The sequence below is a fragment of the Phocoena sinus genome, chromosome 15 (assembly GCF_008692025.1).
Source record: "Phocoena sinus isolate mPhoSin1 chromosome 15, mPhoSin1.pri, whole genome shotgun sequence".
Classification (NCBI taxonomy): domain Eukaryota; kingdom Metazoa; phylum Chordata; class Mammalia; order Artiodactyla; family Phocoenidae; genus Phocoena; species Phocoena sinus.
The window spans coordinates 56,015,118-56,036,600 of NC_045777.1; the positions used below are offsets into that span (position 1 = coordinate 56,015,118).

At 44.0% G+C, this 21,483-nt stretch overlaps 1 protein-coding gene across 7 annotated transcripts in view; it reads left to right on the top strand.

Annotated features, from left to right (window-relative positions):
• RBFOX1 (RNA binding fox-1 homolog 1) overlaps positions 1-21,483 on the top strand; it is a 2,234,275-nt gene that overhangs the window by 2,035,084 nt on the left and 177,708 nt on the right. For all 7 annotated transcript variants that reach the window (XM_032606353.1, XM_032606358.1, XM_032606355.1 and 4 more), the window contains one exon: positions 14,458-14,700. In XM_032606353.1, the coding sequence (XP_032462244.1) occupies positions 14,458-14,700 (243 nt within the window). The remainder of the gene's footprint in view (positions 1-14,457; positions 14,701-21,483) is intronic.

The following is a 21,483-nucleotide window of genomic DNA, read 5'->3' on the forward strand; positions in this document are numbered from 1 at the left end:
TTACATCCTGTCATTGGCTAAGCTATTGTGATGATGGTGATGGAAAGAGTGATGAGCCTCTGTCCTATTTATTTACCTAAACTGACCACCTAACTCATCTGTTTATTTCTTCTATTTCAAGCATTTGGGTTGCTTCAAGGGAAAATGTAATGTCAAAGGGTATAGTTTAAATGATCAGATCCCTTTCTTTTCTTTTTCCTCTTTCTTCCCTTGACTAGCTTCCTCCTGGCATATACCATCACTCCATTCACTCTTTGATTTACCCAAAACGTTTTTGAGCATCTATTCTGTGCATGCCGTTCAAATACTCCTGGGAGTGTGGTACCCAATCACACAGACTTGGGTTTCTTCCCTCAAGGGCCTTCCAATCCAGTAGCCTCTAGGTCTCTATCTCAGCCCACCCTGTGGCTCTGAAAATAACCTCACCACTTTCTTTTAGTTCTTTTTCATTGATTCTGCCACGCTGGGTATGAGCTATTTCCTCCTTCTGCAACATTAAGCTGGCCTTTCCACATATTATTTTGTCAACCTGTTTCATACCATCTGGCTATTTTCTGCTCACCTTTCAACTCTAGGTTTAGACATCAATTCTTCTGGAAAGCCCTCCTTGATAAACCATAGGGGATAGGCGAGCCCCTCATATTTCACTTCTCATGGCACATACCCCATCAACTGTACATTCCTGGTCTATTATGTGACTTCTACCAACCTATAGCTACAGAGGTTCCTGGGCTACGTGAATCCTCGTCACCACTGTAGCCCCTGAGTATAGCACAGGACCTGCCATCCAGAAGATGCCCAGTGTTTTACTGCTGGAACAATGGCATGAATATCAAGTTCTTGCCTATTTGAGTAGTTCATTGCCCTTGCTTTCTGGCAGTCTCTCCTAATTTCATTTCTTCCAAGTCCAAGTATAATTCATTTTGTGACAGCCTTTTTTTTTCTAGTTGGCAAACTATTAGAGGCTAAAACTTATGCAACGCACCACGAAAGACAAGGTCATATTTTATCATCTTTGCCTGTTGCCGTAACCAGATTAGACATCTTTCTACAAGTGAGGTGAATGCAAGCCAACAGATATTTACCAACAGATATTTATCATGTCAAACACCTGATTACAAAAAAGAGGGAAATGTTAAAGATGAATACGGCAAGTCCCTGCCTTTAAGGAATTTACAATCTTGTGAGAGGCTGATACTGGATATACGGAAATTGGATAATTGAAAACCCAGTCAAAGGTTTGGTTCTGGAAATTCATCGTAAACTATGTGGCGGCGGCACCTAGTTTCTGTATATTAACAGTGTCATGTGTCATGTCTCCTCAAGGTCATGGGTTATCTCAGCTATGTTTAGGGTCCACCTTTGAGAAGGGACCAGAGAAGGAGAAGAAATGTTGATTCCCGTCCCTGGGATATAAACTTTCTGATGGGCAGGAAATTCAGTTTTCATAACAGGATGTGAGTGCAAATGATTCTGAATCCATTCATGTACAAGACGATGGTATCTATTTCTTGCATTGATTTGCATCTAGAATGTTTACTTTTCCCTTCACTAGAGCATTTCATTTTCTGTGACAACATTCCAGTGAAGAGAGTGTATGATTCTCTTTCTAGGAGTGTGACTTAATGCTCCCCATTCCCCCAATGTAGAGGCAGACCCTTGGTGATGCTCTTGGTGGGATGCTGTACTTAAGCAACATCCACAGTGGAGCTGGTACCTCTCTGAGCTACTTGGTGCTGGCCGTATGTACAGCGACCTCCTCTCTTACAAAAAAAAGTTGCTTTACACCAAATCTATTAATTTCCTATTTTAGAAGCAGACAGACAGAGAATCCCCTGGATAGCTATGATGGAGTAAGTAACCCAGTGATATTATCCCAAGTCATATCTGCAGGGTAACTGTAAGCAAGCTATTTAAGGGAACACAAGCCATTCTTTTCCTTTTGTGGATTTGGCTAAATGCAGTAATATTAGCAGTGGTGTAAGTCTTTGAAATTCATCTTGAATATAAATTTGATACTAATATTACCCTGGTGGTAGTGGTAAGAATTTTTTTTCCCCTTCTTTAGAAAATAGCTGGCTGTAAAAGGAGATAGATTGTGAGGGTGAAAGGCCTGCTCAGGATTGAAGGTTTCCTCCATACCCAGGAGATGAAGGATCTTTACTGAATGATGATTTACAATGCGTTATCTGTTCCTTCCCTTATGAAAAGGGTTTTTGCTAATATATATTTGCTTGGTTCAGTTGTCAATTAGTTTATCTGCCCTGCTGTCTCCACCGCCATATTTGGGACAGTGGTGGGCAGCTCCAGCTGTCACTCAGGGATAGATGGCAATGGCAATGAGGTGATGGTATTGATGCAAAAAATGACAGCTGAACTTTCGCTGCCCTAACTTCCCCTTGTGCTTGCAGCCATGTAGAGTACTGGTCCGACAGTGTCAATTTCCTGCTTTTGACAGTTTCCTATAGTTATGTGAGAGGTTACCATTGAGCGAAACTGGATGAAGGAGACAGCAACTTTCTTGAATTTGTTTTCCAACTTCTTACTTTGGAGTCAGAATTGGATTGGTCCAGATATGAGTGTCAGCATGCACTATTGGGGCGGACTCAGATTATTTGCTTAGTGTTTCAAAGCTGCCCATTTATAAAATGAAGGTAATGATTGTGTCCCCATCCTGAGGCTGCAGGGTGCATTGAAGGAGTTACATTTATACAAAATTTAGGGCAATGGAAAGCATATGTTGAGAGCCGTTCTAATTATATTCTTGTTGTTGTTAATAATGTTATAATCACCATCATCGTCATTAGCACTGTTAACCTACTTAGGTTCTGCATCTTGGGATGGCAAGAACAAGATCTCATGCCTTTTTGGTAACCTCCAACTTTGGCTGGGATACTTCAGAAAATATTTTGTGATTGAATTGTTCTACCAACCCTTACAGATATCACCCCTCATCTTAGCCAACAAAGAGGTCAGTCGTAGCATCTTTGAAAGGACTTGAGCTTTGGAGAAAGACATGGATTTGAGGGCTGCATCTGCCACTTACTAGCTTCCAGACTTTTTGCTTCTCTTTCTGTGAAATGGGTGTGATAAAAATAAGGTTAGTAAAAACATAGTTCCTGTAGAGATGAAGTTAGATAATGTATTTCAAGTGACTACCATCGTCTAATGCTTAGAATGAACTCAATGAATAACAGCTGCCCTGGCTGCTACTTTTTATTAATAATGGACAATAATAAGGCATTTACAGCTATTTCACGGACAGAGAGGTGAAGCCCTATGCTGCTTGGCTTTCCAACAAGAAATCGTTCAGTACGATGTTGGGGTGTTTCAACGGGGAAATTTTTTTCAACAGTGCAGAGCAGCATTTGATGGTTTGACCTTGTTTCTCAGGGCCCTGAGGTGCTGGGTGAGTCAGAGCATGTCTTGGTCCTAGGAGGGACAAAGGGACTAGCTTGGGAATTTTTCATGCCACAAAACATTTTGAATATGTACATGTGCGTGTTATCCTTTGAAATGTTCAGAGCAATATCTGTGAGAAAAACAGCAGAGGTTCCTGCCCTCATGAAGTTTACAGTCTAGTTGGAGACAGACCTCAAAATATATGTAATATAAAAATATACATAATGTCAAAATCAAAATGTATATCATGTCAGACTTTGACAAGGATTTTAAAGGACAAGTCAGGGCCCTCTGAGACCCTGGGGCTGCAGTGAGCAAGCTAAGAAAACCCATGTTCTTAAGTGCCTGGTGTTGTTGGCTGGGAACTTCACTTGCTCCAGAGGCTGCAGATTTTTCTGAGATAAGCACGTTTCTCTTTGGAAATATCACCTCATAAGAAACCATATCAAGGCTACTGACTAGCACAGTGCCATAAATATTTGATTGTCACTAAGTTTTAAGGAGTTGAGAAAAACAACCTCTACTGCCTTCTGTGGCTCCAAATGGAAAGTCAGGATGGAACATTTTGCAAACATGACACCTCATCATTGCAAGCCTGCCGCCTACTCGGCTGGTTTGTATATCTGGGGCTGGTGTTTGCCAGCCGCAGCAAGATGGCTCCTGGCCTCTCTCTCTCTGCTTCCTGGTTGAGGCCGGGAAAGTGAAATGAAACATATTGCTTTCACTTGAATCTGTGAAACGGCTTCCTATTATCTTTGTTGTCTGTTTGTTTTTTGTGAATTATGGCCTCAGAGCAATTTCAGAGTTCTCTGTCCAAGAGATGCTTTTTTTTGTAAGCCAGTGTAGTTAGGAAACCAAGGTTTGTATGTTGACCTAATTGAGGTCAGATTTGAACCCATCTCCAACTGTTTAAGGATGTCTGGTGGATTTAGGTAACTAGCACTTACTGGTTGTGTGAGTGGGAGGAAGTAACCCCACCTCCCTTTTCGTGACAGTACGTACCACATTGGGTTCTTACTAAATAAAATAATTATAAACAAACAAGCAATGCTGCTTTGGTGAATTTTGTATCCTCGGTGCTGAGAGCAATGACTAGTACATAGTTAGTGCTCAAGAAAAGTGTTCTTATCATCATCACCGTCATCTTCACCACCATCATGATCTCCATCCTCCACCTCACATCATCATCATCTCCATCTTCATCTTAGTACGGATTCAGTGGCAGGAATTCTTCAATAAGACTAAATCAGGTTCAAGTTCTGGTTCTGCCACTTACCTAATTTACTAACTCCCATACTGGGAAATATTTCTTCACCTGTTTGGAGCCTCAATTTTCTTACCTTTAAAAGAGACCATAATATCTATCTCTTGGGGGTGGTTGTAGGGATTAAAGTGCCTGGCACACAGTAGAATCCAACACACCTCCCCATGTGTTCTCCAGAGGAAGCACTTTGCTGGACCGGAATGGGGGCCAATTTCATCCCCACAATGGGGCATATATGCTCACAGGGCTTTCTAGATTATAAAACACATTCCTGTAGATTTTATCCCTAGAGAATCACAAGACCCTCATCGGGAAGAAGAATATATATTATGGTTTATATTAATCAATGAGGAAACGGGGTACATGGAGGTTGAATGACTTGCCAATAGTTCCACCATTATGCTCCTGGCTTTTCAACACTTGTCTCTGATTCCATAGTCACAGCACCAATAAAAGGTTAGAAGGTAACAAACAGGGAAATTACCCAGCATAGTGTTTTTTATTGTATTTATTTTACTGCAATCCATAAAAGATTTTATGTCACAACCCAATTCACCCACATAAAAGTTTCATGAAACAATTCCTTACTCTTTTCTTTTCTTTTCCAGTGTGGTATAGTTTATTTCATTTAAAGAATGTTGGTGTGATAACCCCTACATGGGTTCTACATCCCAAGGGTTTACACCTACAGTTTGAAAAACCCATAACATTTCCCCCCAAGATGGTGTATCGGGATAATCTGGGGCACTTTTACACAGTGCCCAAGCCTGGATCCCGCCCTTGGATATTTTAAGCCAGTGGGTCCGGGGTGGAGTCCTAGCATCTGGCTCTATAAGAAAACCCCAAATGACCTGATGGTCCACAGGCTAAGGAACAATGTCCTGTTACATCACTCTGATTGTTTCCACCTGAAACACTCTTCTCTATTGGGTGTTTTGACCTTTTTTTTTTTTTTTTTTTTTTTTTTTTCATTTTCTCTATCACTTCCCAGAACATCCTTCACCAGGGAATTTGTCTATCTTGGTCTCATCCCTTTTGCTTTCTAGGAGAAAGTAAGACCCCCCTATACTTGGGTTGAAGGACAGAAGTTTAGCTTTTCAGTTATCAGTGGGACAAGGAGCTCATGGTTCATGGGAATGACTGCTGAGTCCACATATTGGGCAGGAGGCCTGTGAGGAAGGGGCTCTGGTCCTCTGACGATGTGGCTCTGAGAGGGGAGCTGACACATCCCTTTAAGGAACCCGAAAAGGCTACTTAATTTAATCCTGCATTAGAGGCATCCCCGGAGTGTGATTGGAAATGGAAATGTAAGGATGGCACAAATACCGTTTATCCAGATTTTTCTTTCCAACCCTGGGGAGCTGGGAATTTAAAACAAACAAACAAATCACCCAGGGGCTCCCTGAACTAGTACCACCGACAGATCAGCAGGAAAGTGGAATTCTTCCGGGCAGCCTCCTCTACCCTCACCTCCTCCTCTGTTATACAATTTAATTACAAGTTTAATCACTTCAGAAACCCCATCCATTCCCTCCAGTGTAGTGAGATGTCTCCTTTCCGAGCAGGCGTCTTGGCGATAAGCAGCTGTCCACGGGAATGGTGGATGGGACTCTTGAAACCTCTCCCTCGACGAGCCAGAAAGACATGACTAAATAAAACCTGAAATCGTGTTGACATTTCGCTGTGGTTGTTGTAGTTTTAATAATAGAGGAGGAACAAAGTATTTGTAGCTTTAGATGAAGAGGCAGCATTTGGCATTGAAATCACTGGGGATTTTTTGTACGAGGTTTTATTTTTGCTTATTGGGAGAGAAGAAAAAAACAATGAGTTAGGGAGAGACAGAAGTTCAAGAAGACAAGGGAAAAGCAAGATGGCTCTGCTTTTCCTTCATGGCCTTGATCGCCACTGGGGTTCTGTGGTCAACTGTGGGTTCCTTTCTTGAAAGCCTGCTTCTCCTGTTGCCTGTTTGGTCCTTAGGAACAAAGATGGCTTTGGATTTCGCTCACCACGTTATTGCGTGTGATGGATGAATCTGTTTCTATAGCGCATCCTATGAGGCAGGGTGCCATGTTTGTTTCCCCGTGATTTGATTTTTTAACGTGATCTTCTCACAATTACCCTGTGAAGTCACTCATCATGCTCCCCATTAAACAGAAGCAAAAAAACTGGAGCCCAGGGCATTGCAGCAACTTGTCTGAGATCACACGGTGAGTCTGCCAAACAGCCAGGCCTCCAGATCTTCCAAACACTGGCCCATGACTATTTTAAGGTCAATTTACAGTTAACCACTCAGCTTTGTTGTAAATTTATCCGCAATGTTCTCACGGTATTTTTTTTTTTTTTTAATTTACCCATCACCATCTCTCTTATCTCTTTGAGCTCTGTCTTCATCCCTCTTCTGTCTCCTCCCCTGCTCCCCCCGGTGTCCCCCCCCACCTTGAAAATATTTCAAAAATAGGATAGTCGCAAGCTTCCCAGTGGATTCCCTAACTTTGCATACCATATATTTAGTTTAGTAATGAAAAACTCCAGCTCCAGGCAGCGCAGAGGGTAGCATTTCTAATGTTTTTTAAACAGCTATTAATGTAGTCGAGTGCTGTGTGGGTTTTTTTTTTTCCGTTCCTCTTCTATGTAATCATCTGCTCAGTGTATACTCTGAAACTGAGAGCAAGGGCCAGAGGAGGGGCAAGCTGTGATTGATGGGCCAGGCTCAAGGAAGGAGTCCCATCTGGGGTTGGTTTGGGGAGCAGTCAGTTGTTGAAGGGGAGGTCAGCCAGGCAGCCTCGGCGCCCCCCTTCCACACCCCCGCCGTCCCCACGTTGCACAGCGCACACACCCTGGCTCGTAATCGAGGCTTGCTTCAGGCAGATGATTTGTGGTGTGACACTAGAACAGCTGCTAAGTTTATGGAGGAGAAAGGAAGCAGGATGGTACAGCAGGTATTCTTCCCCCATTTTCTATTTTACTCGAAATTGTGATTTGAATGAAGCGGAAGCCTTTCCTTGTATTTAGTCTCTGTTATTCTCTCCATGATGTGGATTCTGCTCCTTGAATCATGCCGGCGGTGGGGGGCGTGGGGGGGGGAGGAAAGGATTTTCAGCCGAGTGTGTGTGTGTGTGTGTGTGTGTGTGTGTGCGTGCGCGCGCGCGGGCTTTTCTGCTTGATGGGTGGAACTGAGCTGGTCTTAGAACCAGCAGGTTAATGATGTAATTTCGCATTTTCCTTCTTGGTTTCCATGCCCCCGGGGGGCATGATGCAGTTTAGTTCTTTTCCGTCCAGCAGTGGAGGCTTTCTCTGAATATGCAATTCTTCAAGAAATATGCTGTTTCTTGCCAGAGAAGTAGAACAGACCAGGCTAAGAAACTAAAGTAAACCAAACTGTCAGCAAGACGGAAAACTGCAGGCAACGGAGAATGGATAGTTTCCTCCTGCAAATCCAAGTTGGTGGGGGGTCCCGTGGCAGGAGAGGCTGCTTTCCTAGGCGGCGCAGACAGATGTAGTCAGCTGGTTTATGAGGATTGAACCATTCCTGTGCCTTTCTTCATTATAGGGGCTGTGTTTAGACCAGAAGAGGTTTGGGGTGGGGGGACAAGAAGTGGACTGGGGACAAATAGATTCCAGAAGCAAAAGGAGAAAGGATGCACCAGAAGTTTGACAGTTAGAGCTTGGAAAACACACACACACACACACACACACACACACACACACACACACACACACACAGAAGAGAAAGAAAAATACTTAAAAGTCCACCTTGGCAGGCACTTTTCCTCCTCGGTGAAAGTCAGTTACGGTGAAAAAAATAAATCCATTTCATGTTCTGCCACGTAAAGACTATTTTCTGCAATTGAAATGTGGTTTGCATTAGATTCTGAGCCAAAATATTTTGCCAAGTCTGATGGGCTGCCTCTCTTGGTTCATGTTTTAGTTTCCCAAAACTACTTTATTAAACCACTAAGGGCCATGCACGGGAGAAAGGTGATGTCTGAAAAGAAACCAAAAAAAAAAGCACCTCCCATTTTCTCTCTGACTCTGCCTCCTGAGAAAATTAAGGGTGTAGGATGTTCTCGTGACCAAGGAAATTCTCCTTGTATTTGAGGGACATCTCTCTGAATGCCTGCACGCAGCGGAGTCCACACACTATGCTAATGGTCAGATTACGGTATTTGTCTTAAAATAGCAATAATATCCTGGCTACTTCATGCTTCAGTAAAATATTTAAATTGGCATGGCATTTTTTTTCCTTTGGTGAATCAGACTTGGTTGCATTTTAATAATCCTTCTCTCTGTAACTGGAATACAAACTACCTGTCGGGTTGTTGCAGGTAATGAGGGGTCCCCCGTTATCATCTGGCTGCTGTTGGGTTGCTGTTCTAATTGAGGTTTGGTGTATGAGGACAAAGAAGTTTCTTCTGCATTTATCCTAATGGATGTTCTTGATTTCAAGCTCCTACCCAGTTCTGCAGCAGCAACGGTGGGTTTTAAAACATAAGGTTTCGGCTTCTTTTCCCCCCTTTTGTGTATTTGGCAGCAACCCAGCAAAGTCCAGGCCCTGAAAATTCGATGCTAGGTTTGCAAAATCACTTGAAGCACTCCCTTGATAACGTGGGGCTACATGCAAAGCAGAATCACCCTCCCCATCAACTCAGAACAGCCACAAGCACCCTGACTCAGTAAATATCAGAATCTCTGTGGTCGTTGCCCTTATTTAGGGAAAAGTGTGGGTGGGCATCAGAGTAGAAGAAAGAAGGCAGCTTCTGCAAATGAGGGAACGTCTAACCAGAATGCTCCAAATAACTGTTGCCTGTCACTGCCACCAGTGTGAAATTGGCTTCAGCCTTCCAGCAGGAGCTTGTTCACGTGCCCGAGATTTACCTTGACCTGGAGTGGAAAAGGGGCCCATAATGTGAATATGTTTTTCCAGAAAATCCATTTTAGCCAAGCTGAGTATCCAGGAACATCACTAGGGAGGAAAGAAAGACATCTCTGAAGCCCTTTGAAGGTGAAAAATAATTCCGTAGGAAGTACAGTGATCTTAATTAAATATTAGCTGTAATTAGCCCAAAGTGCAAATGTCGGGAATATTAATTAGGGTTCCTCTGGAATGACTGTCAGTGTTAATAAGTAACCGTGTGGGGTCCCACCAACATCTGTTTGAGAACTCCAGGAATGGGAGTGCATCCCAAGTTCTATGGACTTGAATGCTACCTGGAGGTTCCCTGGCTACCATGGACATCATCTCTAGAGGTGGGCACCCGTGGTTTGCCAGAATGGCATAAGTTTTGGTAGAGGTTGGTGGTTTGCCCTGGCTCCAGTGGTGGCCCTTGCCCTTGGCCCTTGTAGCCTCAGAGCCTTCGGAAGCCAGGCTTTGGGCTTGAGGTGGCAGAAGTTTCCCAGGCTGCTGCTCTAACACACCAAGGGTTACCCCTCGCCTCCCCCAGTCTGGCTACTGGAACCCTGGCCTCTTTGAATCAAATACCCTAGCACCTGACTTCCCCACAGGGTGTAACCTGCCACCAGGTGGAAAACAGGTCTCAGGGTCACGGTATACATGACAGAGAGCAGTTTATTTATTTAAAATTGGAAACGCATCTCCCCACCAGAGATCTTCTTTCCAGATGAGGGACACCTTGGCGTGGGATAAACCCGGGCTCTGGTTCAGCTCTTGGCTTCCCTCAGAGGTACTTGTGACTGCAACCTCGTAATATTATTTACCAGCTCTGGGCTACAGTATCCTTCACAACAAAATAAAGTGGGATCAGAGATGCAGTGCATGCAAAGCAGAGAGTCTAGACCTTGGCACTATTAACCTTTGGGCCAGATAATCCTTGGTTGTGGAGGGGGCGCCGTCCTGTACACTGTAGGATGTCTAGCTGCAGCTCTGGCTTCCACCCACTAGATGCTGGTGGTATCCCTTCCTACTCAGTTGTGACAAACAGAAGTGTCTCTGGTCATTGCCTAATGTCTCCTGGGGATCAGTCACCCTGCTTAAGGACTCCTGATGCAAAGCATGCAGCACTGTGCCTGGTGCCCACTAGGTCTGAGTGTCACTCAGTTTGTTTTCTGAGTTCTGGTTTGGAGAAGAGGATGCCTTTCAGATGGAACACAGAAGTCTGAAGCCATCATAGGTCTTCGCACAAGCCCACTTCTGCTGAGTTTGAAGCACGTGTGTATACAATGCAGAGACCTGGTGATGGAAAGCACATTCTGAAAAAGTGCTACTGCACCTTTCTTCCACCATCCTTAAGGTCTGGCTGAGCCACCCCCTCCTTGGTTTAGGTAGAAGGCACCCCCTTTCCCTCCCTACTTCACCACCAACTGTATTTCCTGCCCAAACTATCTGTGCAACAACAGCTGTTTTTTTTTTTTTTTTAACATCTTTATTGGAGTTTAATTGCTTTACACTGGTGTTAGTTTCTGCTTTAAAACAAAGTGAATCAACTATACATATACATATATCACCATATCTCCTCCCTCCTGCATCTTAACTGATGTCCCCATATTTCATGATAACTCTGCCACAATGATTAGAAAACTTTTCCTGCAAAGGGCCAGATAGATAAATAGTGTAGACTTTGTGGGCTATATGGTCTCTGTCAGAGCAACTCAACTCTGCCATCAGAGCACAGTGACCATGGTTGTGTCCCAATAAAACTTTATTTACAAAAACAAGTCACAGGCCAGATTTCTTCCAGGGTTCGTTTGCTGATCCCTCTCCCATCCCCCCACCCCCATCCTGTTGCCAATGAAGCCTGACAGAGCCCAGAGTCCACTAGCCAAGCATGCATTCACTTAGCAAACACCGGTGTATGTTGACTTTGCAGCCAGCGTGCTGCTGAACCCTGGAGATGGAACAGAGAATGTGACACAGTCTCCCACCCTCAGGACGCTCACAGGCTAATCAGCAGGTGATAGCGGTACCTGGAGTTACGTGGGAGGTGACCACAAGCTGCAGTGTAGAGGGCAGGCAACTGATGTGGTTTAAGTGTCAAGGAAGACTTGCTGGCAAGCTCTTGATCTGGGACCTCAAAGAGAAGCCAAGGAAGGCTAGCCAGGGAAGGGGGTAGGGGAGGAATTCCCAAGCAGAGGAGGCAGTGAACAGGATGGTGTCGAGAGGATAGAGAGACCACAAGCTTCCTGAGGGCAGCCCTTCCCGCTCCAGTACAGAGAGAGGTCAGATCCTAGCAAGGAGCTGTTGCTGTTTTGCAGCTTGTAGGATTGGTTCACTCCTCCTGAGACTGTTTTGCAGTGAGGAAAGGCCATGTGGGCATATATGTACCCGTGAAAGTGTTTCTACTGAAGGTGGAGAAAGGAAAGCTTTGTCTTTTATGACCATCTCTCTCTACCATTGATCCTGTGATCATTTCATGCGCCCCTGGAGTTTTCACAAGTCTGTCTTTCAATTCAGAGACAAGCGAGGTGGGAGGTAGGGGAGGCTGAAACGGACCTTTGGGCAGAAGTGGAATCTGTCCCGGTGATTTTCTCTTTGGAGCGTTCTCAAGGTCCCAAAGTTTCTAGGGTTTCTTGTCAGCCAGAAAGAAGTAGCATCTGTACGGACTTTTCTGTGCACAAGGATGTATTCCTTGAGCAGCCCTGTAGAAGAGAAGAACGCTAGTCAGCTCATATACAGAAGAGGATTTTTTCTGGTATTAGTCAAGACATTTTCGGTTGCAAGTAACGGAAAGGCGGGCTTACACTAAATAAGATATTTACTGACTCATGGAACTTAAACAGCAGTGTTACTCACTGCAGGAAAAGCTGGATCCAAGACTTCAAATGATGTCAGCAGGACTCAGTTGATCCGTTTCTCCATTTCTGGGCTCCGTTTTCCTCTGCGTTGGCTTCTGCTTTAGGGAGGCTCCCTTCAAGAGGCAGTTCTTGGCAGCTTTAGGCTTAACATTATTTTTCCAGCTGCCAGTCATCGAAGTGAAAGAACTTCCTCTCCAAACTCCAGCCAAGTCCCAGGATTAAGCCTCACTGGAGTTGCTAGGGGTTAGGTAGATGGGCATAAGCCCAAGTCACTGTGACCGTTAAGAGTGGAGCCCTCTGGTTAGCCAGGCAGGGTAACATGACCACATCTAGAGGTAACCAGAGGCGGGCCCAGCCACATCTGCACAATGTGGGGACTGGGAGTGAAAGTGGCCCCTAAAAGGAAACCGGGCTTGTCCTGGAAGAGGAGTGAACAATGACAGTAAATGTGATTTCCCAAGGACGGACGCGGTTAGCCTTCCACGCCGGTCGATGCAACCCCAGCACAGACAGACCCGTTCAGCCCCAAGTGCTATGAAAACACGTTGCCAAGAAAGAAACGGCTGTTTATTTTTGCTTCCTATGGCACAGACATTTGGAGAAATTAGTCTGGGGGAGGAAAGGGCCTGAGGGGAGTGTTTTCACTTGTAAAATGTTTTAAACTTATCCTAAGTGTTGTTCTCTTCCAAGTGTCATCTTTAACATTCCAATTAAGGTTCCTTCTAAACAAATGCACCAGCTCCTTGCACTGCTCTGAGAATAAACTTTTTTCCCCCTCTCTGTCATAATGGTTTTTGCTGCACTCAAGTTGCTTTGGCTGAAGAAGCTCTCAAATGTTGGTGGCGGGAACCCAGGAGATGTGAGCAGTTCTGACACTTTTGCCCTGGTATCGTTATAGGAGGGCTGAAGTCACATCTAATTGACCACAGACAATGGGAGAGGCAGCTATTTGGTGTGCTTAATTGCTAAGCTTTCTCTCTCTCTCTCTCTCTCTCTCTCTCTCTCTCCTCTTTCTGACTGCGCAATCCCATTTCTTCTTAAGACCGTGGAAAATTTAGACCTTTGGGTTACAGTCCCTGATGCCTTGTGTGTGTGTGTGTGTGTGTGTGTGTGTGTGTGTGTAGGGTAGTAAAGTTATGGGAGTCCAGGTGGAGAGAGAGAGATGCTTCCTGAAATGGAAGCATTTGAATTCTTTTTTTATTCTTTTGGTTTGCCTATAAGTATCACACTGCATGTTTTGCCTAGATGTGAAGGGCGAATTGTTACATAATACTCTGCTTATAAAAAAAATAATAAGTCAGGGAATGGGAGTAGGCATTGATTAATGAGGCTAAGAATTAAGTCCAGCATTTTGCAGAGATACTTAAAATGAGACAATCACAGAAGGCCATCTTTGTCCAAATTAGACACTGAATTTTCATCAGCTGCTTCATGTTGGCACTGGGAACATCAAACACACACACACACACACACACACACACACACACACACACACACACACGCTGTGACCATTGCAAGGACCACCACCCCCGTCCCATTATGTGAGCCAAATCACATAAAATGTTGATTAAATTCAAATGCTTACATGAATTGTCTCTCCTCTCAGGAACACACACGTGCAATTTAATCGGTCTTGGCATTTTAAGTATCAAATCAAGGCTCTGCTGTCACCAGCGACAACTACATGCTCACAGGTCCCCAAGCGGGAATGAAATTAGAAAGATCTGCCAGAACAACCCAATCCAGGAGAGCGCATGCCCTCACAGCGTGTGGCTGTTGGGCTGGATGATTGGGAAAGGGTCTTCAACCCTTCAGAGCCTCGATTTCTGCATCTGTACAATGGGGCTCTATCTACAATGCTTACTGTTTCCTTATAGGGTCCGGTGAAGATTGAGTGGGATGTATCCATGTCAGGCTCTTGGCAACCGTGCTGAAACCCACCAACTGGCCGGGGAGCAGTTGTCCTTGTGCCTCAGGGGGAAAGTTTCTGCTTGGTGCCCACTCATGGTTTTCACTCCCTCTCTCTCTTTCTGATTTTCCAGGGTAATCAGGAAGCAGCAGCTGCCCCTGACACAATGGCTCAGCCTTACGCTTCGGCCCAGTTTGCCCCCCCTCAGAACGGCATCCCCGCGGAATACACGGCCCCTCATCCCCACCCCGCGCCAGAGTACACGGGCCAGACCACCGTTCCCGAGCACACGTTAAACCTGTACCCTGCCGCGCAGTCGCACTCGGAGCAGAGCGCAGCGGACACGAGCGCGCACACCGTCTCGGGCACCGCCACAGTAAGTGCGCACTGGCCTCCGGGGGCGCGCTGGGACCCCAGGGTTCCGGGAATGACAGCGGGGCGCACTGCCGTGCAACTGGTCGGGGTTGGGGGGTGGAGGCTCTCTCCCGCAAAGCAGCCCCTAAGCTCATCCTTGTCATACCAGCCCCGCCTAGTTCACCTTACCTACGTGCGTCTTCTCCTGGCACTGATTTAAATCAACACATTTTCCATTAACCGCGTGTATTTGTGAAGGGAATCGTTTATCTCTTTTCTGCTTCTATAGTTTTGCTTTTTCTGGAATTATGTCATCTGAGGGGAATCATACACTATGATTATGAGATTGTGACAATATAATCTTTTTTTTTAATGGCTTTATGGAGATACCATTTACATACAATAAAATTCACCTATTCGAGGTGGACAACTCACCGATTATTATTGTATTTACAGAATTGTGCAACCATTGCCACAGTTTAGGAATATTTCCATCACCCCCAGAATGAATCTCCTGCCCATTGTAGCCACTCCCCATACCCACCCCAGCCCTCCCTAGCCAAATTCGTTGGAAATTCACCCATGTTGTGGCTTGAGTCCCTAACATCGTTTATATTTCAGAGCCCCCGGGGGTGTGGGTGGCCTAGGCCGCCAAGGGGCAGCAGAAGTGAATTTTGCAGGACTGTTCTGCATTTTGATGGTGGAGGTGACACACCTCTATGCACCAAAAAGTCAGATTTATTGCATATGAATGGATGAAATGGATTGAAAACAAGCAAACAAACTGAAAAGAAACCATTTATCACCACCATCAATAGAAACTAGTATTGCCGGCTCTCCATAAAGGACAACCACCCTAAACAAAAATAACGATGAAGATTACACAATGTTTATTTATGTACCACCTAAAATAACCACACACCGTGCATACCGTAAGAGGTATATGTACACTTAGGAAAACTTGTTCTGTGGAATTCTTTAGAAGCCTGGACACATCCAGCCTCTAGTCCAGAACACTTTATAGGTGCAAGGCAATTGGGCCTGTTTCTTCTGCCCTCTGAGAAACTGGTATTTGCGAAGAAGTTTATTGGTTTGAAGCATGATATATTTCTTGTAGCCAAAGCAACCATTGACTAGCTTTGCTACCTGGTACCTCACTGATTTGCAGGTTAGGTTTTGAGATTTTTCAAAATAATGTAAATTAAAAATTTTTCTATTGCTTGTCCTCCCTTATTTATTGTGCCAAAATACATATAAAATTTACTGTTTTAACCATTTAATCGTGTACAATTCGGTGGCATTAAGTACATTCACAGTGTAGTGCAGCCATCAGCATTATATAGTCCTAGACATTTCCAACACCCCAAAAGGAAATCCAGTATCCATTAGGCAGACGTCCTCCATTCCTCCCTCCCGCCAGACCCTGGGAACCACCCGTCTGCTTTATTTCTGTCTGGATTTGCCTATTCTGTATTTTTCCCCCAAATGAGATCATACCATATATGTCCTTTTGTGTCTGTCTTTTGCTTAACAGAATGTTTTCAAGGTTTATCCATGCTGGAGCATGGATCAGTACTTCATTGTTTTTATATGACTGAATACCATTCCATGATATGGATAGATCCTATCTTGTTTATCCATCCATCCGTTGTTGGGCATTTGGGTTGTTTCTGCCTCTTGGCTGTTGTCAATAATGCTGCTATTGCCTTTTTAGTATTTGGCTGCTGTAACTTAGGGATGGGTTCATTAAACGGGTTTGTGGATTTAGTAGGTGTTTATTGTTGTTGTGTTGACTACCTAGTGATGGAGTTGTTTATTTGTATGCTGGTTGTTTTGTCATAATCAATGGTGTTAGGGCTTGAGAAGGTTATTTTAGGACTAAAAAAGGTCCCATCAGACATCATTTATTAAGCCTCAACATGGACCAACCATACAAACTGCTGTGGAAGTTTCATTCATTCACTCACAAATATTTATTAAGCATCTACTCGGGCCAGGACTCATACTTGATGATGTGGTTGAACCAAACATAAATGGTCCTTTCTCTCTTGTAACTTAGTGCCAGAGACAGAGAATAAACATGTAGCAATAAAATAGCTGTATAAACACACATTGTGATACGCGCTCTTAAGGAGAAAACAGGTGCTATGGGAGGCTAAAAAAAGATCAGAGGTACCACTTGTAAATGAGTAGTCTGGGAACATTTCTTCAAGGACATGATATTTAAGGGGAAAAGACAAAGCATCCAGGCAAAAGGAATACCAAGGTCAAAGCTTCCAAGGTTGGAAAGAGCTGGGCTTATTCAAAGAACTAAAAAAAAGGCAGTACGTCTAGGGCATATGAAGACAGTTTGGCAATGGCAAAGGATAAAATGGGGGCAGCCAGCAGGGATCGTATCCCGCAGGCCTAGTGGGTTCCATGTTGAAAGCTATGGGAAGCCATTGAAAAGAGTTTAAGCCAGAAAAGTTTAAAAAATGACATTTTGAAAGAAAGGGTTAATTGTACCTACCTTAAAGGAAATCTTAATCCAGCTGGGGAGTAGAGAAGCTCAACATCCTTTTCTCACAAAAAGAACTCTCCAGAGATCAACACGATTACATTTAAATTGCATATTGGATGTCCACAGGGCCCCAGACACTACAGGAGGTGAAATGATGAGGAGACAGGCTCCCTCCCTTAGAGAGGTTTTGGTCCACTAGAGAGTGTAGGATATGTGTTCTGTTACTTGTCATAATGTCGCAAGTTCTAGAGCATGGATTTCCAAGGCTTTAGTGTATTATGATGATCGTGGAAGAAAACACTTTCTAAGAGATCTACCTCAAAATCACTGATGAAGCAGTATTATTTCGTAGGCTTCTTGTTGCTGTAACGGAAAACTCAGTAGGGAATGTATCGGCTTATAAAACAAAAAATTCCAGACAAGTGCTGGCTTTAGACACAGCTTAGTTCTTGGCGTGCATCTATTAGGTTCCAGCTGCATCCATCTCTGCCTCTTCTTCCTCTTGCTCATCATTCTCCACTTCTGTGTGATGGTCCTTCAAGTTCAGGCTCTTGACATCACACCAGATTCCCAGTGAAAGACTCTTGGATTAGTCGGTACAAGCAAGCCTGGGAATCACTCTCTCTCTGGTTTGCGCAGTTCAGTGGCTGAAGCAGAGAATGGATGTCTCAGCCATGGGGCCACTGGGGAGCCCCATTCCCAAATACATAGACCAAGGATGGTTCCACCGGAGTCAATGGTAAGGTGCCTTTGGGACTTCTCGTGAAAGTTATTTAACAGACAGCAACCGGTCAGCATCAAAGGTAGTACGGTGATCCATTTGTATGGACAGGCCTGAATTGATTCATTTGTTGAGTGTAGGGAATGGAGAGAAGGTCAAGGACTGATGACTGGAGAACTCATAGGTGGTGAGGTTTGGAAGAAAAAGAGCTATTGAATGAGATGTAAAGAGGGTACCCAGATGGGGGATTGAACCAGGAGAGTGTTGTCACGGCAGCCTGGCAGGTGTGAACTGAGAAGACATTATTGAAGCTGGCAGTGTGGACATCACTGAAGACCCAGGAGAAAGTAGCCTTAGTAGAGTACTGGGGAGAGATGCCAGGGGGCCAGGAGTTGAAGAATAAATGGGAACTATCAGAGTGGGTATGTACAGTACCATTGTAAACATTTGGAGGGAAGAGGAAAAAGAAAAGATAGCATTGGAAGAGCACAGATCTCAGAGAAAGCAGTTTGTAGGAGAGTGGATTTTGATTCACTGTTTACACCGCAGAGAATTGCGATGGGGAGGACAAGGAAGAAGAGATAGGGAATGATGACTCAAGAAAGAAAGTGACAAAGTATTTTAGAGGAAATAGGAAGGAATATGACCAAGGGTACACAGATACAATAGGTAGTCTGGGAAAGGAGAAGAAATACTTTATTTTTTGCAGCTCTATTGACATATAAATGACATACAACAAACTGTGCATATTTAAAGTGTGCAGTTTGATGAGTATTGACATACGTACATAACTGTGGAACCACTGCCACTCTCAAGATAACAGACATGTCCATCATCCCAAAGTTTTTTTTTTTTTGTAACCTGGAAACCACTGTATTGTTTGTTTGTCTGTTTGTTTATATTGAAGTATAGTTTATTTACAACATGTTAGTTTCAGGTGTACAGCAAAGTGATTCGGTTTTATGTATTTATATTCTTTATCATTTTATATATAGTGGTTTGAGTAGTTTGTATCTTTCCATCCCAAACTCCTAGTTTCTCACCCCCCCCTTTTCCTTTGGTAACTGTACGTTTGTTTTCTTTGACCGTGAGTCTATTTCTGTTTTTGTAAATAAGTTCATTTGTATCATTTTTTTTTAGATTCCACATATGTAAGTGATATGATATGGTATAATATTTGTCTTTCTCTGTCTGATTTACTTCACTTAGTATGATAATGTCTAGGTCCATCCATCTTGCTGCAAATGGCATTATTATTTCATTCTTTTTTATGGCTGAGTAATGTTCCATTGTATATTATATATAACAGTATGGAGATTCCTTACAAAACAGAGTTACCATATGATCCAGTGATCCCACTCCTGAGCACATATCCAGGAAAAACTATAACTCGAAAAGATACATGTACCCCTCTGCAATCTTCCCTTTCCACCTCTGTCTCATTCCCAGGAACCAACTGATTGGCTCCTATAGCTTAGTTTTCAGTTTCTAGAATTTTCTGTCAGTGACATCAAACATCGCATGCTCTTTGTTTTCTGGCTTCAGTCACTTAGCATCATGGTTCACAGATTCATCCATCTCGTGGCATGCATCAGTAGCCTACTCTTTGCATACCATTACGTAGACTGTGCCACAATTTGTTGATCCATTTACCTGTGGATGGGCATTTGAGTTGTTTTCCATTTGGGGCCACAAAAAAAATGGCTAACATTACAAGTAAGGGCTCCCATGAATATTTGAAAACATTTCAATTTTGAAACAGAAGAGAAGTGTCATGGTCCATTCTGGCTGCTGTAACAAAACACCACAGACTGGCTTCTAAACAGCAGAAATTTATTGCTCACAATTCTGGATGCTGGAAGTCTAAGATCAGGGTACCAGATGGTCAGGTGAGGGTCCTATTCCTGGTTCAGAGCCTTTGCCTTTGCACATGGTGGGAGGAGTAAGGGGGCTCTGTAGGATCTCTTTTATGAGGGCACTAATGCTATTCATAAGGGCTACACCCTCATGACCTAATCACCTCCCCAAAGCTCCACCTCCTAACATCATCACATGGGGCTTTAGGATTCCAACATGTGAGTCTGGGGCAGTGAATGGGGGACATAAACATTCAGACCATAGCAATAATGAAGAATAAATGTGTGAGGAAACAGATAAATCTTGAGGTCAAGAGATGACCTGAGGAGGTCCCTCTATACTACCTTCATGCTCACTATCAACTGACAGAGTGTGAGAAAGGAAGGGATTTAGAAGCAACAGAATGATTCCTGAAATTGAGCAGACCTGCCAGGAATCTGGCTCATACAATTCTAGGGTTTTTGAAGGGCAGGAGGCACCTCTCTGACTTTGGGGAGTGTGAGTTTGTGGTGAGGCTGGTTATCCGGTGACTTTGTCTCTTCCAGCAATGTTTGGGTGGCACATACTGCTTACAGGAAGTCTTCAAGGAAAGAGGACCATGATAAGGTGAAGCAGGAGGGGTTTTGTGGCTGATCCTGAAGGAAGTCTTAGGACATATACTCTTAGCTGGTGTGGGGAAAGAGCAGGCATCCTAAAAGGTGCCATCTTGTTTTCTGCTACAATTACATGCCTGTGCTTTTCTCTCTTCTGCCAAAAGGAAAGATGTTTCTGTTGTCTGTGACCTACTTTTGAGTTGTAGTTCCCTGACCTGACTGAGCAGAACACAGTCTATGACAAGTTTCTTCAAACTGTCTCTGCATCCTTGTGCATTTACCGGGGGCACCTTCTCTTCACTTAACCTCAAAGTGGGTCAGAGCCATGGTTCTCCCAACCCCGGAAAACATGGCCCTGTATTATACACCTGATTTATTCCCCACAGGGTAGAGTTGTACCTGAAACAACTCTAACTGTCCTTTGACAGATATGCACAGATATGTGCTTAATGCCGGTCTGAGGCCACTGGAGGGACCATCATTTCTTTGAAAAACAGAGTAGTTTGGGGTAAGAGAAAAGATCCATCCATCTGGTAGGCTCCAAGAACATCTAATATATGCACATGATTTAACACAAAGTGCAGGATCTGTAAAAGGGAAGCAGAATACACCCAGAGCTCCCAGCCAGAGCTGAGGAAAGTACAGAGAGAAAAGACCTACCAGGTCATCCTTTCAGTTCCCCAAGGGCTGAGATGAGTCCCTGCAGGACATTTTTCTGCTGATTGTCTATTTAATGTGGGCCTCCAAACACATCATGGATCACTGTGCTGACAGAGCCAATGCTGTATTATATCAGATACTGCTCCTGACAAGGTATTTTACTCTTGACATATTATAATTAGAGATTTGCAAGTGGTGAATTCTCCATGTATCTCCAATAGCAACTTAACTTCTATTTTTATCACCTCTGCAGTCTGTCTAAAAGTCTCCCACCAGCTCCAGGATCTGATGGGAGAAACAATGCGAGTTTTAGAGCTTGGTCCCTGAGCTCTGGGCTATGTTGACAGAGAGAGGAGCTCTTTAAGGAGCCAAGTTCTTCTTGATCTTCAGTGCTTCCAACCGGAGTGCTAACTGTGTCTCCAGTTTTCATTAATACCTTTAAGAAGATAAGACATGGCCTGGTGGCGACTTCCT